The 12,476-nt window shown below is 50.3% G+C and overlaps 5 protein-coding genes across 5 annotated transcripts; 2 read left to right on the top strand and 3 right to left on the bottom strand.

Moving 5' to 3' along the window:
- Window positions 1-189: 189 nt before the first annotated feature.
- Window positions 190-1,456, top strand: An08g10160 (hypothetical protein; the record flags this gene model as incomplete). The annotated part of the gene is made up of 2 exons (XM_059749354.1): window positions 190-991; window positions 1,167-1,456. The coding sequence occupies 2 exons, from the start codon at window positions 190-192 to the stop codon at window positions 1,454-1,456; spliced, it is 1,092 nt and encodes a 363-aa protein (XP_059601251.1).
- Window positions 1,457-3,182: 1,726 nt separating this feature from the next.
- On the bottom strand, window positions 3,183-4,288 carry An08g10170 (uncharacterized protein; the record flags this gene model as incomplete). Its single annotated transcript, XM_059749355.1, has 3 exons — window positions 3,183-3,277; window positions 3,333-4,180; window positions 4,224-4,288. 3 exons carry the CDS (start codon window positions 4,286-4,288, stop codon window positions 3,183-3,185), a joined length of 1,008 nt encoding a protein of 335 aa, XP_059601252.1.
- A 1,692-nt stretch (window positions 4,289-5,980) lies between these two features.
- Window positions 5,981-7,398, top strand: An08g10180 (hypothetical protein; the record flags this gene model as incomplete). The annotated part of the gene is made up of 2 exons (XM_001393089.3): window positions 5,981-6,937; window positions 7,258-7,398. The coding sequence occupies 2 exons, from the start codon at window positions 5,981-5,983 to the stop codon at window positions 7,396-7,398; spliced, it is 1,098 nt and encodes a 365-aa protein (XP_001393126.3).
- Window positions 7,399-8,015: 617 nt separating this feature from the next.
- An08g10190 (uncharacterized protein) lies at window positions 8,016-9,529 on the bottom strand (the record flags this gene model as incomplete). Its single annotated transcript, XM_001393090.3, has 3 exons — window positions 8,016-8,939; window positions 8,994-9,064; window positions 9,130-9,529. 3 exons carry the CDS (start codon window positions 9,527-9,529, stop codon window positions 8,016-8,018), a joined length of 1,395 nt encoding a protein of 464 aa, XP_001393127.3.
- A 1,823-nt stretch (window positions 9,530-11,352) lies between these two features.
- An08g10200 (hypothetical protein) lies at window positions 11,353-11,885 on the bottom strand (the record flags this gene model as incomplete). Its single annotated transcript, XM_059749356.1, has 3 exons — window positions 11,353-11,515; window positions 11,607-11,649; window positions 11,792-11,885. The coding sequence occupies 3 exons, from the start codon at window positions 11,883-11,885 to the stop codon at window positions 11,353-11,355; spliced, it is 300 nt and encodes a 99-aa protein (XP_059601253.1).
- Between the last annotated feature and the right edge of the window lie 591 nt (window positions 11,886-12,476).

A 12,476-nucleotide genomic window follows, 5' to 3' on the forward strand; every position in this document is an offset into this window, starting at 1 on the left:
TCACGATAAAATGTAAGTCGTTAGGAGATACCTATAAAGTGAGAGACCTGTAACTAAACCGGGTCACGTTTATGCCCCAGCTTCGAATTCGTCTTAAGATTTTCATGGTCTCCACCGAGGCCTCCAGTTTCTACTAGAACGAACATTCCTGCCTACATCTTCGTTTAACTCTGTTGTCCCCTAAGCACGATGCCTTCTCATACACACACAGCCATCTTGGCTCTGGCTCTATCCAGTGCTTCGCTGTTTGCCTCCCCTGTTGGAGCTCATACTGTTGGATTGCAGGCTAGGACTCCCGCAAGTGTACGTTCATATTATGATATGAGATTGGAGCATATTGTGCTGACCGGTATACAAGATGAGCAGTCTGTCGGGCTTCTAACTCTTGGAGGCGGTTACACTCAAAAAAGAGATATTGGAGCCATTGATCAAGTTTCCGGCGGCGGCGGCGGCGGCGGCGGCGATGATGACGATGATGGCTCCGGAAGCAATGGCTCTGGAGGCGATGGCTCTGGAAACAACAATGGTTCTGGAAGCAACGGCTCTGGAGGCAGCAGCGGAACCGGAGGTAGCAATGGCTCTGCAAGCAATGGCTCTGGAGGCGATGGTTCTGGAAACAACGACGGCTCTGGAAGCAACGGATCTGGAGGCAGCAACGGCTCTGGAGGCAGCAACGGCTCTGGAGGCAGCAACGGCTCTGGAGGCAGCAACGGCTCTGGAGGCAGCAACGGCTCTGGAGGCAGCAACGGCTCTGGAGGCAGCAACGGCTCTGGAGGCAGCAACGGCTCTGGAGGCAGCAACGGCTCTGGAGGCAGCAACGGCTCTGGAGGCAGCAGCGGATCTGGAGGTAGCAGCGGATCTGGAGGTAGCAATGGCAATGGTAGCGGCAGCAACAATAACGGTAAGGGCACCGGCGCTGACAACGTTGGCTCGGGCACAAGCCTGGTCATCACCATCACCCCAACACAGAATGAAAGCAGCGGCAGTGGTGGTACAGGCATAAGCTCAACCTCCAGTATCTCGCTAGCGATTTCTAGCAACGGGGTGTCGGGCTATGCCAGTACCAGCCCCAGCCCCAGCCACTAGCCCCAGCTATCATCATTCATCCCATACCTGATGCCGAGCGGCATAACTATGAATGTTGGCTAAGAGAGATCCTTCTTCAGATGGCAAGACTTCTTCTTCTTCGAACGGTAAGAAGCCCGACGAATTTGATACCAACAGCAGCAGCGGCGACAACAATGGAAGCACCAACACTGGCAGCGGCTCTAGCATCTATGTCAACGAAACGGGCAGCAACAACGGCTCCAGTCCACACAAAGGCAGTTCCAGTGGTGGTGGTAATGGCGATGATAAGGATGACGACAAGGATGATGATGATAGCAAGAGTTCAGATCCTGTTAGCTCGTTGCTCTCGAATGTTTCGGGCTTGTTGGGTGGCATTCTGCGGCGCTAGGTGATGTTCAGTAGTAGTTGTTGTTGCTGTGTCAATTGTTGCCAAAAGGGTAAGCGGCGGAACAACTGTTATAATGGGTCAGTACTTAGTTGTAGAGATTGTTGCTACTTAGTTTGAGTTTGGTTTCGTTACTGGTTACTGGTTACTTCCTAGTTTGATTCTTTGGTTCGTTTAAATGTAATAACTGCTTACTTATATCGAGAAAGGTCACAATTCTAGAAGAAGTAGTAGACAAATATGTAGTAGTTACTGAATTTAAAATTCTTAAACTCTACTGTTTCACGCTTAAAAGCCAGTAATGTGGCCCTGGGGTATGATGTAGAAGGCTTTGAGGTACCGTGGAGGAGGTGCAAGAAGTTATAAAAGTTAAGATCACTGCCGCTTCACTGTCATCGATCATGATGGCGTCGACGGAGAACGCCTAGCTATAGTCAGCGACATGTAATTGCTGGAACAAATTCCCGCTTACACGCATCAGTATTAGCTACACTAGTGAGTATAGATTTCTATTCCTGAGATTCTTTCTTTCTGCTTTCTAAATTATTTATCTCTATCACCCTCAGATACATGACACTGCAAGCAAATCAGACCATGGAGCAAAAAATGCCAGAAGCTCAGATCATGAAAGCAAGCAGTCCTTCACTCACCAAACCGACTTTCGGTTATCCTTCATTCCGAATCCCGTTCCTGAATGATGCAGACATGGAGATATTCACAGTCTTTGTTTTAATCATGGTTCTGTTGCTTGGATTTATGTGGGCCTCAGAACATATAATGTATTCACTGTGTTTCTATGACAAATTGGTTCCCTTTCTCAGAATTATAGATGACTAACATGGTCGGTTATGCTGATTTAGTGCTCCTGACTCTAATAAGCTTAACTGTGTTATTCATAATCATCCTGATATCGAGCCTCTTCTCAGAGCACTTCATGAGCACCGCGGTCGTATCAAACTCATATTTGAATAAGCCTGAGATATTCCTAGGTAAGGTATCCGCAACAGAGAAGAGCCTAGCCTAAGGAACACGAAAAAGGAGGGGTTTTGCTAACACGGTAGCCCATAAAAAGACAGGATGACTTGATTCTATCTACGCTGTTAGATATAGACCCTGGGTCGATTGCTACACTTATTTGGGATCCGAGAATTTTTGTCCACTGTTGCTATTGATTTACTACTCCAAGATCCTCCACAAGGTTGGATTGCTAGTTTAATATGATTTCCTTTTAGCCTTCCAACAGCTTGTTACATCCGGCTCCAGTGTTTTTGTGGGAGCGTAGCATCAAGATATCCTTTTCCCTTGCAGTAGTGGTCCCATAAGTAGTCGCTCGATTGTAAACTCGAGAGGGCCCCTAAACTTTGTCGCGGTCGCAACTGTGGGAATGGAGTCCGTATCTCCCTCACCTAATCTAGAAAAAGTCCTCACTAACATATAAGCTCAGTCACTGCAATCAAAGCCCCGCGCCTGCGCGAACTCGCCCCAGGATCAGCGTCCCGCACCGCCTGGTATGTCCCTCCGCTAACCCCTTACCAGAAAGCTGAACATAGACTGGTATATCCAGCCTAGCTTATTCAGACAACAGATCTCCTGAAGGGGTGGGTTCCAAAGATAATGTAGCAGTTCATAAGAGTGGGTTTATGAGAAGGGTCGCAGTAATATTCCAAGAGGACAAGAATTGGTCCCGTGTGATACGCGACAGGGTGTCGGCACTGAGGGGTTTACAGATCTATGAATTTTGCGCCTCAGCTACAAAGCCGTCATCCACTATGACACCAAGGCCGATATTGATGGCTGCTTCGCCGCGGGCGGTGTGATGTCGGGCTAGGTTGTCACGGTAGGTGTTGCCGGCAGAGCTCTTCGAAGTTTGAATGCGTACCAGCCCGGATCACCGCAGGCGGAGTGCACGATGCCATCACTCCTGTAGGCAAGGTGAAACAGCATCCACAACCACGTTCCCGGGCACTTCGTCCGATGTAGCTCCCGTGCCGGGAGTCTTGGCGCGTGTCGCGGCTTGGGACCGGATTGAGGGGGTAAGCGATACCAATGTTGCTAGAGTGGTTAGTGGTGCTCATAAGGATAGGCTGAAGCCCCGGCAAGGGAAGTTCTGGGCCAGGCCGAAGATGGATGGGCGTATTGTTGGGGAAGGCAACATGGTTATGGTTGTGGTTTTGGTCATGGTTAAAGGTTTGGAGGAGGACCCGCTCTGAGCGTTGCTTAGCGTAGGCGTAGGGCCAGGGGATATCGTGTGGCTGCGACTCATATTCTGTGGTTGTACCTCGGGATTGGAGCTCTTTGTAGGTTGTTGCTGTGGAGATGGATGGGGAGGAGGATGACGGTGATTGATGAAGCGGGTATAGCGTTTCTCGGACCGAAACATCGACGGCGGCCCGGGAGGAGGCTTCCGCGTAAAGACTGTTCGCGAAGGCAGAGGAAATGTACACGAAGCGGTGGAGGTGGGGACAGGATAGCGCGAAGTGGGCAAGCCGTTCGGTAGCGCCGATGATGCTTTGGGATAGTTTGTGGAGCGGGTCCACGAGGTTGATGGATGAGGCGGCGTGGATGATGATCTCGGTGGTGGTTTTTAAGGAGTGTAAGCGAGGTTGAGGGGGAAGGGCTAGATCTGGCTTCTGGATGTCGCCGTCCAGATAGGTGATCAGGTCCGACGAGATTAGTGTGTCGGACATGGGCTTGGGGAGGGTCTTTTGCCATTTTTGTGCGGCCCGACTGTTTGGAAAAGAGATGGAGATCAGCACAGGGATTCATTTACACGTTACGGGGGCTGTATGTGGTAGAGTTTACTGCTTGCCTTCCCGGCAGAGGAGATATATACATTTTGGGCGAGCCTGCGAGACCGGCCGCAGGACTACTGCGGTGCCCAAGGAGCCCGTGCCTCCGGTGACGAAGATGGTTTTCTGCGAAAAGAACTCCCACATGGTGTTATTTTGTGCTTGAGGTTGAACATCACATTTGCTGTATTACCTGAGTGCCGTATCTTCAATTCTGGGGCATTGTTGGGGTATAATATAATGACTGTGGGGAGGAAGTCCGGTATAGATCGACGAATATCAACTACGGGCAAGGTTCACGATCGAGGAACCAGATTGTCACGGGTGAGCTTAAACAGTCCTTCGAGGACAGTCATTGTAGTAGTAACCATGGCACGGTCTCATCCACAACAGGCTTGCGACAGTGTCAATAGTAACAACGGTGGTGAGCGACAACGTATAACGGCGGCTAGTTCACCGAGGTTGATTAGATAGAGTTGTCAGGTTGGCAGGAGACAAGTGAGATTCCGAGTTGGTGGAAAGTTTAACCGGTTTGGGTGGCGAGCACGCCGGAGACTCTTGGAGGGGGACCACTTGGAGATGGGTCGGTGGAATCGAACCGGCAGCCCCTAGAGCCTATCCAGGTTTAGAGGAGTGGATTAGCCAGAGGATGGTGAACTTGGTTGGTGGCGATTCCCGCCCGGGTTTATTGGCCATTTTGCCTCTGGGAGGGCATGTTGTTCAAGTGTGCATGTGCACCACAACTGCAGGAAGTTTGAATAATGCAAGCCACATCTTAGCAATCACCAATCAAGGATGAAATGACAAATGGTGACAGGACGGAAGGAAGAAGCAGCCGATGGGGAGAAGGATGAAGGGATTTGAGGATATTGAGGAGGGAGATTGAGACACGCAGGAGAAGCCGAAGAGACGCCGGACTGGCTGAGTCATGGCCGGCTAGAGCCGAACAGGGATTAGACTAATTGGACTAACCGGGAATTCTAGAAGGACAGCAAGAGAATTAATTCAGTTTCCCTCTCCATTTCCTTCTCTTCTTCTCTTATGCCAAAGTGCACGGAATACAAACTGCCACTTCCTCTGGCCATGGCGACAAAAGCAATAGCAACAATAATATGGTGATTAATGAAAAAGGGGGCCTGCATTACTCCTTTATTAACTATTATTTTTTATTATGATTATTAACATGGCCTGGAAACATGCTCCAGTCGGTGATTCCCTACTTCTTTCACTCCTCCCCTCCAACTCTCTCTCCCCTTTCTCCTTTTCCCTTCTTGATCCACACACCCCAACCGTTGCCGTTGATTGATTCCCTGCGGCGCTTCCCCACGGCGTCCGTCCAGATTCATCCCAAGGTTCGACCGTCACTCGACGTGCCTAATCCGTTCCCTTCTTTTCTTATTTCTAATTTTCGTTTCCCTTTTCTAGCCCTTCCGTCTACCAGACTAGACCCCGTGTCCCTTTTTGCACCCACCCGATACGAGAATTGGCCACTGTGCGATTTCGCCTTATATTGCAACTCGGGAACGCGCGCTCTCTCTTCCCTCGCCTCCTCCCAGGGCTCCCCTGACGTCCAGATCGCCTATCCGTCGACCACCACCATCTCCATTTCTACCATCTGGTCCGGATAAAACAGGCCTCGCAGGGTTCTCTCGCACTTCCGCCAGATATTGTCAAAACCATCATCTGGATCCTCCCAAGTCGTCTTGAATCCAACCCCAAGACAAGAGACTCCGCCATTATGTTCGAGGACTTCTCCTTCTCGTCCCCGTCGTCCACCAGGCCCTCGCGCCTGGCGCTCGATGGCGACGACCGCCTCATGGTCGACAGTGACAGTTCCCTCATCTCTCCCATGTCGTCGCGCTGTCCCTCCCCGCGCTCCCATCGCTTCCCCCGGACCGCGTCTCGCTCTCGCTCCTCCTACTTCCGCTCCACACAACAGCCACCCACGTCCGTGCCTTTCTCTGCCTACGATCACAAGCGGCTGTCTATCAGCACTCTGACGCGGAAACTTCACGAGCACACCCTTCAAAACCCGAACGGCCTGCAGCCCGAAGAAGCCGGTCGCTTCGATCGTCCCGCTTCTCCAACCCCATCGGATCTGGGCATTTCAACCAAGTTCCCGGGCTACGTCCTCACCCCGCCAGACACAGATCACGATGACGAGTCCCTGACTTCGGGTTCCCTTTCTCCACAATCCGGCTCGCCCTTCCTGAGCCCTACCTCCGTGCCCGCAGACTTCCCCGCAGCCGATAACATTGATCTGAGCGGCAACGGCAACGCCACGACGGCCGCTCCATCATCAGATGCTTGGACCGTCCGCGCTCAAAGACAACAGATCTCCCGTTTGCAATGCAATCAGTCTGATGTAGAAGCCATTCGTCGTGCTCTGGTGTCCGATGACGAGATCATGCGCTCGGCCATGTGCAGGGACTCCATCTGTGAAGAGGACTACCACCCCAGTTCGCTGCCACCGCAGTCTTCGCCGCGAAGACGTGCCCTGACTCTGTCGCGGAATCGGTTCCGTGGTCAGCCCTCTTCCACGGCGTCAGCGGAATCAGCTGGTCCGGAGACCCGGGCACGTCGGAAGAGTAGCGTCAGTGCATTGGCATCGTCACATCGCATCGAGAAGAGCTACCACTGCTCGTCGCGAGATATGCACAAGAAGAACGAGCAGGGGCTGAGACGGAAGAGCCTTGTGAGTGCGGCGTTGGCGTCAATGGTGGAGCAGGGGCCGGAGGAGTAATCATCTCTTCAATTTTCTTTTCTTCATTTCTTCCATATTTCAACTTATCCTCTCTTCTTCTTATTGTTGTATTACTTCTCATATTCTTGATGATATACTTGTTGTTTGTTTTGTTGGATCTATCGTCATCCCTCAGGGTTCGGGCTTTTGTGTGCGCGTTGAGAAGGAAAGATACCCAGATTGTGTACCCGGTTACTTTGTCTTACTTGTCTGGTTTGCTTTGATTTCTTTGGTCGTCTTGTGTGGTGTCCCGAGTATCTACCATGTATTAGTTCAGTTTTACACCTGTAAATATTTACTTCTTTCTTCTCTCCTACACATCAACCTTATCGTTACCGTTACTGGGTGGTTTTACTATTGTGCATCATATAAGCGATTCGTGTCCCGATCAAGTCGGATTGGATTGGATTTGACTTGCATCTCAGCCCGTTGTGTTTCCAGTCTTGGTAGTAGTGGTAAACCATACTATAAACCATAGGTGATACAATAGAAGCATATAGCATGAAGCGTAGCGGAATATAAGCTTGCAAAAGGTTCACGGCAACAGTGACGAGAGTTAAAAACAAGACAAGAAAGAGATCTATTTGCAGTGCATCATAACCCAGTCTTCAATATCAACAATGGAAAAGGATAACCCAAGTCTGCGGGATTCCTGTCAAAGGAACATCCCGGAGATGGAGACCACAGTAGAGAGCAATGGGCAGGGAACATGTCTCGGTGGGGAGGGTAAGTAGGATACGTGTGGCTCATGAAGTATTAATCAATCAATCAGTCAGTCAATCAATCAATAAAATGGGGCAATCAGGCAATCATGGCTGCATATCTGCATGTACGGATGCTGCATATGCACATGCAGACGAGGCAGCAGATAAGCAAGCAAGCAGCGGATCCGGCATATAGAGAGAAAGTGGCGTAGACGATAGTATAAAGTAGAGCTGAAGTTGCTGCGGGCGCAACAAATCAAAGAACGAGAGGAGCCGAAGGAGCGGTGAGGGTATCGAATGAGTGTTGCTGCAGAAGCGGGTTGGCGTTACTGCCGTTTCTTTCGAAACATGCTGTAAAGCTTTTTAAACGGGCTTAGTGGCCCCGCATTGGCCTTGTTGTTCTTTTTGCGTTTTTCGAGCGATCGTTTGGATATGTTGTGGTGAATGTGGATATTTTGCGCCTGATGGGGAGATGGGAACGGTGACGGGCTGGCGTAGGGGGATGGAGGGTTCGAGTACAGCGGATGGGGTAAGCCTGGTCTATCTTGAATGGGAGAACCTTCATGCCAGAGATTCATGTCGTAGTACCCTGCTAGGGGTGAGACTGGCGATGCTGGGTACATCTGTCCGTCAATTGGAAACGGAGCCGTGGATGGACGCGCAAAGGACATTGGCGACGGATAATCACCGTCTTCGTGGATGGGGGAGCCCGGCTCCCCCAGATCGCTTTCATCGGTCCAAGCCCTTGGTCGCAAAGGCGGCGGTCGACGTTGCGTGTAATTTAGGGATCGTGAGTCTTGGGTTTCCATATCTTCGGAACCCTTGTTCTGTAGGCGCTCCGAGATGGATGGTATAGGCTGGTGCGGAGTATCGCCCACGAGCTCTTCGTGGACTTTCTGTTCATCTTCCTCCGGTGCAGGACTCAATGGGGCAATGGCCCGAAGATACTCCTCTTCAGATATCGTTAGCCGCTCTTCAGTCGTCTCTATGTAAGATTCCCGATGGTGGCCGGTCGAGTCGCGAGATGAATAAGCATCGACATCTTCGATAAACGAAACTATTCGAGCGAAGTTGAGGGATTCATGAGGGTTGACGATTTCAAACGACGTGCCATGATCAATGACGGTTGCTGTTCGATTCTTCATGTTGAACAGGATCGAATCAGAGCGGGTGCGGGTGTGCTTATGAAAGGAGCCTTCCTGGTCTGGATTTGAATCCGGATATTTCTCCAATCTGTCCCGAAATGTGTCCTATATACCTTATGTTAACAGGAGAGAAGCAATTGCTGCCAGGAATTTTCCTACCAATAGTCTGTGGGGGTTCGATCTTGAGTATACCGGGCTGTCCGACGAATGTAGTTCTACATTCGGCGACACTGGGATGGCTGTCAGTATCCTGGTCTACCATGAAACTTTCGCATGCAAAACCATCGTCACTTACAAGCGAAGCCACAGAGACTCTCTGGTCCCTGCTCACTCATCGCGCTCGGCGAGTAAGATGGGGATAGCGGGGGAGGGCTCGATGCCGCGGACGACACGGAGAACGGATGCGCGGAGTGATGCGGATACATCGGGGTCTGATTGAGGTGTAAAGCGGCGTTCTTGCGCTTCAAGATGTGTCCCTCTTGACTTTCAAAGACAAAGGAGTCGCCGTCGGAGAGTTGTTTGCGATAGTGGTGGAGGGACAATGTTCCTGGAAATGCGGGCTGGCACATGGCCGGACTCGTGGTAGATAACTGTAGAGGGTCAGGGTCGAGACCGGGGGGAATTGATGATGTCGAGATTGAGTTCATAGCGGCTTGTTGGTGTAGAGATCCATGGCCCGAAGACCAGATATCCATGGTAATGGCCACGCCAGGCATCGCCGAACCCGGTTGTCTGGTGCTTAAAGCAGAAGGTGGAAAGTAGTAGTACCTGAGAACCAGCGGATGGAAGGTTAAGAATGAAACGAGAAAGAGAACCACCCGGGGATTTTGCGAGGTTGCATTGAGCACAATTGGATTGTTTTTATTTGTTGGTTTTAGGGGATTAATTATTTTTTTAACACCAACACAGGGTGTTTTTGTCACATGTAGTAGCAGGGCAACGGTGCTATCAGCATATTTCCTGCACGTTGATGTGACGGCAGAGCAAAGGGGAGTAAAATGAAAGCGAGACAGGATGTCTCAATTGACTGGATTGGGTAAGAAGTATAGAGTAGGCAGGGAGTAACAGTAAGAAGTAGTAAGCAGGAGGTGTAACACACAATACAATGAAAGTAGAAAGTATAGTAGCCGGAAGTAAGTAGTAGTAGTTACTTGGATCGCACCGGGCAATCCGAAAAAACTACTGCGATGGACCTTGCGAGGAATGGTAAGGGAAGTAGGTCAGTCAGTTTGACAGTAATAACAACGAAGACTCTTGGACAAGACAGACAGACCCGGCCATGGGCTGATGAAAGAACAGAAACACAGCTAAAGAACAGCAGCGTCACTTGACTGCCAGGTCAAGCTGCAGTTGACGTGCATCGCAGCCAATCATGGCGACGGCTCCGTTTTCAGTCTCAAAAACATGACCAGTCCAGCCCACTTGGGCATCAACTGCGTGGCTAGTAGTATTTTGAACTGTGTGGGAGGGATCCACTGCCCCATCCCTCCCTGCAAAGTACGACGGTGGTACTTACTACTTTCTATTGTCTAGTACCGTCGTAGATTCAAGTAGGAGATGGACACAGAGAGCGTGCGTGTTGTGTGTGTGGGCGTGGATGGGTGGGTGTGAGAACCAGAAAATCCAAAGTATCCAAAAGCATCCATCCATCTTGGATGGGCCAAACTCCGACCGAGTCATCATCATCATCATCTACTCCCACTTTGCACATCCCCATCTTACTCCCTCCCTTTTTTTTCCCTTTGACTTTCTCGTGCTCTGCCTCCTTCTTCCCTCCCCTTACCTCCCTGTCGAGACACGATCCTTCCGAATGACCTCAGCACTTCCCCCCCTCCCTCTCCATAGGAACCAATCTACCTACATTCCTGAAGATCCTGTTTCAACCCTTTCCCATCCAGGTGGTTTGAGATATGCCGTCCGGGCCACCCATTCGTCCGCAGCCTTTTCCCCGATCATCGTCCCGTCTGCCAATCAAACGTGGTTAACCCAGGTGTTTCAAGAGTCGGGCGCATTCAAGTCAGTCCGCTTCTATATTTGCCTGCTTCGCCCATTCCTTTCTTTGCTCCTCTCCGTTCATGTGTCCAGTCACACTAGGCATCCTCACCTCACCACCCTTATAAACCGAGCCATGCTATACGTCCAATTTGTCCGCCATTTGAGTTTCCCATACATCATATGTGGCTACGATGGTTCCCTCTCAATTCAATGAGGCTGACGGTTTCTGATCCACTCCGGAGAACTCTACTAGCCATCATCTTCCCGTTCCAGGCCTTGTCCCATCCCCAACACCTGGCGACTTCTATCGCCATTCGATAGCGCAGCCCATTAAGGTTGTTTGGGGTACCGCAAACAACTCGATAAACTAACTATAGTCGAAACCCAGTATCATCGAGGTGTCCCATCTTACAGTACATCATCTGTGCCAGGGTACTATTTTAGCACCGAGTGCGGATTTTCTCCGTTCGGCCAACCGATTGTAGCGTGGCATTCTCTCACCAACGAAGCCAAGACCGCCATCTCACAAGCCACGAGAGGGAACCACTCTCCATTGAACTACGTTGACCGAAAATGCAAGAGTGGAAACGTCACCAAGATCGGCCTTGTAAAGCCATGTACCTGCCAATGTTTCACAAGCACTCTGGAGCTGCGCTACGCCTGATCGTTTCTCAGGAGCTTCGTACCTGTCTCGTGATTTCCTTAGTAAAATGCCATGCAAATCTTGGTGGAACATTCCCGCAGACCCCAGATTACGACGCAGTACCGAAGACTTACTTACGGGAGCCTGGCCTAGACTGAGCCATCGCCGTGTAACTACCTCTTTAGTAAGTAGTAACGTTGAGTCGTCGAGCCGTTGACTGGTGGGCTGCGTATGTTTTGTACTCAAGGTCTATGCTTGGCTATACAATTTACAATGTCACATGATAAACCTCCAATGATGCATCAGCATCTCTACACACTTCGTCTCTTCACTACATCTAGAATAACTTCAGTTTTACTGTCACCAGTTGTGGTATTCGGGAATACCGAACCAATCCTGTCAACATGGACCATATTGGCAAGTGGGAGACTCACCCATGATACTGTTAATGCCATCACATCCATGTCTTCCACAAACTCTACTCCGAGCGATACTCAAGACCCATGGATAGATTGTGCCATGAGTCGGGCAGCAGATACGAACCGCATCACCTTTGCCTTGTCGCCAGACTGAATCTAGACTCGAAATCGTCCTCGCGGGTTTCGCAGTCTAGTTTTCTCCGGGTATATTGGAAGCCGATCTATGAGCTCCAGTTGACCTCATACAATTGTCTCTTGAGTCTATACGGTTGAAGGCGGCGATTGATTATAGCATCGTAGCAAGCTCGGAGAAACCTATTCTTTGTTTAGTGCATTTGTAGTCCGTATCGCCGGACCCCGAAGATTGCCATGCATAAGTTATTGAAGCTACAAAGTAAAGTGAACGGTGAGTTAAAGTCTGGGCAATCGCTCGCCAAGTCATCTACGCGGCTCAATGTCGCAGTGAACTACCGCCAGTAGTCTAAACAAGGCTATCTATGCGATTAACAACATTTACTCTCTCCTTCAATATCGGATCACATATAGAAAAGCAAGCCATAGGCACAGCTTGCAGGTGGTTAGTGG

The sequence above is a fragment of the Aspergillus niger genome (genome assembly GCF_000002855.4).
Source record: "Aspergillus niger supercontig An08".
In the NCBI taxonomy this organism is placed as follows: Eukaryota; Fungi; Ascomycota; class Eurotiomycetes; order Eurotiales; family Aspergillaceae; genus Aspergillus; species Aspergillus niger.